Source organism: Fusarium proliferatum (genome assembly GCF_900067095.1).
Source record: "Fusarium proliferatum ET1 genome assembly, contig: FPRO_scaffold011, whole genome shotgun sequence".
NCBI lineage: Eukaryota > Fungi > Ascomycota > Sordariomycetes > Hypocreales > Nectriaceae > Fusarium > Fusarium proliferatum.
In genome coordinates this window covers 391,110-398,789 of record NW_022194800.1, presented here as the reverse complement: position 1 = coordinate 398,789, position 7,680 = coordinate 391,110, and the positions used below count along the sequence as shown (strand labels likewise).

General features: G+C 47.9%; 4 protein-coding genes across 4 annotated transcripts; 2 read left to right on the top strand and 2 right to left on the bottom strand.

Annotated features, from left to right (window-relative positions):
• Window positions 1–838: 838 nt before the first annotated feature.
• On the top strand, window positions 839–1,729 carry FPRO_08315 (uncharacterized protein; the record flags this gene model as incomplete). Its single annotated transcript, XM_031221969.1, has 2 exons — window positions 839–1,079; window positions 1,137–1,729. 2 exons carry the CDS (start codon window positions 839–841, stop codon window positions 1,727–1,729), a joined length of 834 nt encoding a protein of 277 aa, XP_031087475.1.
• Window positions 1,730–2,029: 300 nt separating this feature from the next.
• On the bottom strand, window positions 2,030–2,464 carry FPRO_08314 (uncharacterized protein; the record flags this gene model as incomplete). Its single annotated transcript, XM_031221968.1, has 1 exon — window positions 2,030–2,464. One exon carries the CDS (start codon window positions 2,462–2,464, stop codon window positions 2,030–2,032), a length of 435 nt encoding a protein of 144 aa, XP_031087474.1.
• A 1,162-nt stretch (window positions 2,465–3,626) lies between these two features.
• Window positions 3,627–5,210, top strand: FPRO_08313 (uncharacterized protein; the record flags this gene model as incomplete). The annotated part of the gene is made up of 1 exon (XM_031221967.1): window positions 3,627–5,210. One exon carries the CDS (start codon window positions 3,627–3,629, stop codon window positions 5,208–5,210), a length of 1,584 nt encoding a protein of 527 aa, XP_031087473.1.
• A 300-nt stretch (window positions 5,211–5,510) lies between these two features.
• FPRO_08312 (uncharacterized protein) lies at window positions 5,511–7,307 on the bottom strand (the record flags this gene model as incomplete). The annotated part of the gene is made up of 8 exons (XM_031221966.1): window positions 5,511–5,735; window positions 5,783–5,960; window positions 6,012–6,568; window positions 6,616–6,675; window positions 6,725–6,737; window positions 6,786–6,990; window positions 7,045–7,185; window positions 7,235–7,307. The coding sequence occupies 8 exons, from the start codon at window positions 7,305–7,307 to the stop codon at window positions 5,511–5,513; spliced, it is 1,452 nt and encodes a 483-aa protein (XP_031087472.1).
• Between the last annotated feature and the right edge of the window lie 373 nt (window positions 7,308–7,680).

The following is a 7,680-nucleotide window of genomic DNA, read 5'->3' as shown; positions in this document are numbered from 1 at the left end:
AGGAAGGTGACAGACTGCCTAAAAATTCATCCTTTGGTCGCTTCAGGGTAGTCAACACCTGCTTTCATGGCTGAAACAACATCGGCCGGCAGGGCCCTACCCGGAGCCAAGCCTCGGAGTGGCGCCTGAACCCATGGATATCCATGGCTAAGGCTGACTGGTTGCAGGGATCACCGGGCGTCTAAGCTCGAACTTGGGCCTGGCTAGCTTGGATCGCGTGGCTTGGTGAAATTATCCCTCAACGGCGGTGATTGTTCATTTTGAAACAATACGGTTGATTTTAAGCTTTATACGTAAAGATGAGATCCAATCAGAGTGTAAATATAGCTTTGTCAGGATATTTGGTCAGTGGCTCAAGTTGTTGATCCGAAAACCATCCTCCGTCGGGTATCTCAACATATCCGTGCTATGGCCACTAACTCAAACTTCAATTTCCCGTCGGTGCAGCCTCAGTCGGAGTCTCTTATAAATCCGCTCCTAATCCACGCCATTAAATTAATTTTGGTATCAGAAGGATCCGAGCTAGTGGTCTCGAGTGTAAGAAAGCGGAACTCCTACCTGTAATCTCACCGTCTCACTGGACAACACCCCGGCCCCCAAATTTTCCCCTTCAACGCTAAGACAGGGATCTTCGCCCATCGGGGCTGAGTGATGAAACAGATACTGGACTGAGTGACTGAGCGTGGTGTCTCCCCTTCTACTGCTTTTCCTCTTCTGCTTTTTATCATCTTGGTCTGCTGAAGACTGGGTGACCAACAGAAACTCGTGATAGCCTCTTGTTAAGGATCGCGAGGCTGACAGTTCTGATATTCTTTGAGAGAAGCTCTATAACGACATAATGATTGCCATCTTGCCCTTCACCGTACTGCTGGGCAGCTTTGCCGCCAAAGTTGCTGCTGACACCAGTTTTATCACCCCTGGAGGATCTGGTTCGTCCGGATGGAAGAACAACCCAACATACGATGTCGATGATAGCATGAACGTGGAATGGAATACGGACCTTGAAGAGACCAACCTATTGCTCTGGCAGGACTATCCTCAAGCTGGCGGCGGGACCCAGTTCTTCGTCCAGCTGAAAGGTACACACGCACGCGTCGACTCTCCGAAGTCCCTATCAGCTAACATCTGATGCTTAGAAAACACAACATCGACGAGTTTTATCTGGACAGTCAACTTCGGCGGTTTCTCTACAGAAGTTGGTGACAACCGAGACGCTGTCTTCCACTACTCCCTCTTCAAGTCTGGCACAAACGATATAGTTGCCAACTCAGCTGCGTTCAACGTTACTGTCCCCAAAGACGAGACGACATCTGCCTCTCTTGCTTCAACAACCGCCCTCCCCAGCCCTTCATCGACCGGTGCCCTCTCTGAGACGACAACGACCGACGCTGCGACCGAGACAACAACAGACACTTCCTCCGACAAAGATGATTCAGGCCTCTCCACTGGTGCTGTAGCCGGCGTGGCGGTCGGCGCGACCATTGGAGGTATTGCCCTGCTCGCCGGTGCTGGCTTTCTTCTCTGGCGGCATTTCCGAAAGGGCAAAGCTGCTACAGCTGGAGGATACGCGCCACCAAGTGAGATGCCTGTTGGTGCGCAAAACCAGCCTGTACATGAGTACTACAAACCTCCCACGCAGCAGGCTCCGGCTGAGATGGCTGGTCAGCCATGGGTTCACCCATCACAGAACGGGTACCAGGGACCTGGTGGTCTTCACGAGGCGCCCTAGTTCATGAATGAGATGGACCCACCTGAGGGGAGCTGTGTAGAGCCTGAGGGTAAAAAGGTTTCAAGATGTTGTATAGCAAAGCATGGAGTTGATTGGTTCAGCCGGTTATATGTTTCTTAATTACTTATTTCAATACCAAGAATTTATTTAACAATACCCTTGTCTCATTCAAGCAATTATGAATGATGACTTGCAATGAGTGTGACCTGTAAGTTGCCTTTGACATGATGCTTCAGTCGCAAATGAGGTATCAATACCTATTCCCTCCAACATAACAACACGATCAGCCTTGTATAACTCTTAATTCTGCTCATTTTTCTTCTCTAGATCCTTGGCGAGTTTCTTCTCCCTCTCCTTCAAATCATCCGTCACACTGTCCCCAAAGTCATCCAACTCAGCAATCTTCCTGACCGTAACCTCGCCCCCCTTGAAAGGAATTTTCTTCGCCCAGCTAACAGCTTCTTCGCCATCTTTGGTCTTGAGAATCCACCAGCCACAAACGTGCCCTTCTCCCACAACGTCAAAAGGCCCCTTGGTGACCTGTGCAGGACCATCCATGGAGTATGTAACGCGGTAGCCATCTTTGGTTGGACTGAGGCCATCGGCTGAGAGAAGAACGCCAGCTGCATGAAGCTCTTCGTTGAAGGTGGTCATTTCTTCAAAGATCTCGGGTCCAGTGGAAGTTGGGTTTTCAGCTTCTGGAGAAGCTTTGATGAGGATCATGTATCGAGGCATGGTATGTGCGTGCCAAAATGACAGATATGAGGTTTGAAAGCTGATAAATATTGGCAGGAAAGCGGTTCTTTGAGTGCATATTCAACGGGAGCACGCCCTTCTTTATACAAGCTGAACTTCAGTCCTTTCCACCAGACGTGGTAAGCTGAGGCGCTTTTGGGCCAAGACTATTGGTGAACTTCATCGATTGTCACCGTTGCATTAACTACAAGTTAAAACAGCACTATACCAACTCAGTGGCGTACGTGATCCAATGACAACAAGGCAATGACTAGTTGCTGCCTGTTGCGAGGACGAAACCGAAGAATGATAGTAATTGCAGCATAAGCAAGCTTCTTGTTGAATGGAAGCTCGGCATGTTTCTTTATCCGCAATGGCACTCGTGAGAATGTCTAGTGAGCTATGAAACCTTTTTTCACGGGCGTCATGAAGTTCGGGAAATGATGCTCAAACGCCACAGACGTATTAGGCTTCGTACTTCGTATCCCGATGCCCGAAATCAACAAAAATTTCTTTGTGGTAATTCTTGGGTTATCATGAAGTTCGCCATTCAAGTTTCATCAATTCTTTAGGTGATACTGCTTCAATTGGCAGCCATGATAGTATCTCGTTAGACATCGGCTGAACGTTCATCGGCTGAGACATAATGTATATATGATATGATTACAGTTAACCAATGGGCTGTTTGTAGAATTGGTTCATGAGTCTTATGCGGCATTGGTGGATCTATGTCCTAGTGCACTTTGATGGTAGACTTGTGCTGTATACACTGTATCCTGCATCTTATAAACCATGATTCTGATGTTGGCACTAACGCCATGAATTACTCTACATTGAGAAACTCGTATCTGTTGTGTGAAGAATTTGAATAGGTCGTGTAGTCTTTCCTCACACCATTCAGCTCCTAATGACGTGCTTGGCTGAAGTTCAGATAATGGGTCGACATGTCGATTTGAGTGGGCATGATAAACCAAGATAGGAAGCTGGAGTGATTATCCTTGATAAATCACTCCACACAACGTGGGACCTGTTGGCTTCAAATGAATAGGATGCGATGTCGACATTTTCTTTTCATCAAACTAAAGATATAAGTATGACACCCACCAACAGATTACCATGGCGGCTACTTTTCATGCAAACTCGCCTGCTCTCTCACTGAACTATGGCAGATGACAAGGCAATCGAGCCAGCTCCCATCGGGGCTGATGAACCAGACTCTTCTAACAACTCGGCCAAAAGTGCCCATACTGATGTAAATGACGTATCAAAACATGACCATCATGTTCACAAAGACGGAGCAGATGCTGCCCTTGACTTGTTGAACGAAACGGGCGGAATCAGCCAACCCTTCGACGCCAAAGCCAACAAACGACTCATCCGCCGCATCGATACTCATATCATGCCTCTTATTTGTACCGTCTACTTCTTACAGTACATCGACAAGACTGCAGTTTCCTACGCGAGCGTTACTGGCATCCAACAATCAACTGGTCTCAAGGGAAACGAGTTCAACTGGGTCGCTTCGATTTTCTTCTTCGGCCAACTCGGCTTTCAGTTCCCTACTGTTCGTCTTCTTCAAGTATTCCCTCTCGCCAAGTACGTATCGGTCAACGTTACACTCTGGGGAGTGACACTCGCTTGCATGGCTGCATGCCATAACTTCAGTGGCCTTCTCGCTTGTCGATTCTTTCTGGGTGCCCTCGAAGCTGCGATTGTCCCAGCCTGGGTCTTCTTCACATCTCAATGGTACACGAAAGAAGAGCAAGCTTTTCGAGTTGGAATTTGGTTTTCCGTTTGCGGCGCCGCTCAGATGTTTGGTGGATACTTTGCTTACGGCGTTGCAACGCACGTTGGCAAAGATCCGGATGCTGCTTTAAGAGGATGGCAGGTTATCTTCCTCGTTCTTGGTCTCCTCACTGTTGTGGTTGGAATCAGTTTTTGGTTCATCATGCCAGATTCTCCTGCTGTTGCTGGATTCCTGGACAAGGAGAAGAAAGCCATGCATCTTGAGCGTATTCGAGGAAACGTGCAGGGCATTGGCACTCAGACGTTCAAGTGGGCTCATGTCAAGGAGGCTTTGACTGATAGCATGACCTGGCTATATGCCTTCTGGGTTTTTGCTGCCAACATTCCCAACTCCATTGCCACCAGTTTCGGAAATATTCTTGTTAAAGGTATGGGATATACCAATGAGGAGTCTCTGTTGCTGGTCACTCCCCTCGGGGCTTGGGAGATAGTTTTCCTGATTGGCCTGACTTACGGAGCTATGAAGACAAGACAACGACTGTTCTTTTGCATCGCTGGCCATATCCCTGCCATCATCGGAGCCATCTTGATGGCTACCACTGAAAAGGTTCCGGCCCTCATTGGATACTACACGACTGGAGGTATTCCCATTGGTTGGACCACTATTCTCGGACTTCAAAGCTCCAACGTGGCTGGCTCTACCAAGAAGATCACCGTCTCGTGTATCGGAACTATCGCGTATACTGTCGGAAACATCATCTCACCTCACACCTTTCAGGCTCGTGATGGACCACGATATCTTCCCGCCAAAATCTCTATCTGCATTATTTACTTCCTTTGCACCATTGACTTGCTAGTCATGAGATGGGTCTTTGATCGAAGGAATAAGAAAAGGGATGCCGAGAGAGCTGCGCTGGGTGATCAGTACAGAGTGGAAGAGAACCATGAGTTTCTGGATCTGACGGATCTGGAGAACAAGGAGTTCCGTTATGAGTTGTAAATAGGACTTTCCAAAGTCATAAGCCGTCTGACCAGCTTTACGAGTCTACCTCCAATGTGATCCTTACACGCCTTGAATTCAAGAGGACACTACATGATCCATAAAATAGCACATCATCAAAGGAAAACGATCACAATATCTTGTTGTGGGCACTATATGGACTCAGTCGCCTGTATTGAATGGATCTGGAAGCTCATCGTCTGCGATTTGATTACCTGGCAGAGTCCGAACCTCACATAAATTTCCCACTCAAATTACTCTTGATTGTATTTATCTTTTTGAAGCTATTTTCAGGCATATCTACTGCGGAATCTTGTGCTCACTTGCAGGCACCCCAGCAGCCCACCTATACTTGGAAGCAGCGTGCTCATCAAGAGGATACTTCTGCCCAGGAAGGCCGTAGAAGTTCTCTCGGTAGCTACCACCAGGCACTGCGTAGTCGTCCCAGAAGAGACCCCTTGATCGAAGCTCAGGGAGTAACAGCTCGATGATATCTTTGAAGGTACCCGGGAATAGGACATATCCCTGGTCAGAGTTAGTAACATCCTGTGATTGGCTACATATGAACGTACAAAGTTGAAACCATCGACGTCTGCCTCATCGATCCATACTTGCAGACTATCAGCTACCTGAGAGGGTGTACCAACGAATAGAGGTCCGTTGCCTCCAAGGCTGACATGCTCGGCGACAGTATGCTTCGTCCACTTTGAGTTTGCGGGTGAGAACTTGGCATAGCCTTCTACAGTTGATCTGAAGAATCATATGAGTTGAAGAACTTAGGGTTATGAGGACAAAACTTACCGAACAGCGTTACTTTCAACCTGTCGAAGTTCTTCATCATCGCCGTATTGGTTCAGGTCCATGCCAGTCCATCCACCGAACAGTGACAAAGCACCTTCAGTCGAAGCATACTTCTTCGCTTCATCATACTTCGCCCGGGCTTCCTCCTCGGTCCTACCAAGAATAGGCGTGACAAGAGCGAGAACCTTGATGTTGTTCGGGTCTCGGCCAAACTGCTCCTTCGCAACCTGTCGGATCTCCGCAATGTTCTTCTTACACACTGCAGGTGCATGTGCAGAAGTAAAGATAGCCTCAGCATGCTGTGCTGCAAAGGCTTTACCAGGCTTACTGGCCCCTGCTTGAAGAAGGAGGGGTGTTCGCTGCGGGCTGGGGTCCACGACGTGAGGACCGGGAACGTTGAAGTATTTACCGTTATGGTCGATTTGACGAACAAGGGCGGGATCCGTGTAGATACCTCGCTCACGGTCTAGCTTGACAGCGTCGTCGCGCCAGGATGAGTTGAAGAGCTTATACATGACTTCCATATACTCTTCGGCCTGGGCATATCGTTCATCGTGCTAAATATCATCAGAAGCTGAGTTATTACTTCAAGGAGATCACTTACGGCGAGTTGAACTGGATGGCCAAGGTTGCGAGCGGCTGAGTCTAGGTAACCAGTGACAATCTGTACATCTCATTAGCGGTGACTGTGATATGAGACTCGACGGTCTTACGTTCCAGCCCAAACTGATAAAAGCGTTAGTTGATTTTCGCAACGAGTTACAAGAAACCTACCGGCCCTTTGTGAGGTGATCCACTGTAGATAACCGCCGAGCAAGATGATATGGCTGCTCATATGTAACAGAAACAGTGGCACCAAATCCAATATTCTTAGTCGCAGCAGCCATGGCAGGAATAACGGCCAATGGCTCTGTAAGAGGCCATTGAGCTCCGGAGATGATAGCAGGTTCCAAAGACTTCTTGTAAACATCGTATCCTCCTGTTTTAGTAGTCAGAACTCCGAAAACAACCCCTCATGACACAAGTCTCTTACCCAGCACATCAGCGATAAAGATGCCATGAAACTTGGCGTCTTCTAGCAACTTGGCCAATTCGACCCAGTGCTCAGTGTCTTTGAACCTCCAAGATTCATCTTCAGGGTGCCTCCATAGTCCTGGAGATTGATGACCACTACCTAAAGTCTTATCAGTATATTTTCTAAGACTGGGATGAGGGGTATCTACACATCATGACAAAGGCATTGACGATAAGGCTCTTCTTCTTGCCCTGCTGGGCCGTTTGATCTTGCGAAGCCATGACGTTGACTGTCAAAAATGGAACTGATCTGATTGGATTATGCCTGACTTGGTTGTTTAGGTGGTGATGTACTGGTTCCCAGCTTATTCTTCTTTTAAGACGCTCCGGATATCGGTGCCGCTACAGGACTTCCTGGTGACTATTGCGTGATTCTTAAGCCCATGACTGAATATGCAAGTGATAGCTCTAGACAGGGTATCCTTAGGTTATAGATATGAGACCTTGGCGTGTAAGAGCGTTTTGGTGGACTAACCGATGGCGCAATCATCACTGAGTCTTGCTCATATGAAATGCCGATCAACCCCTCAATTCACATACGATAAGCTCGGGGAACTTCCACAAATGGGTAAAAGATTGAGAATTACTATCAGGG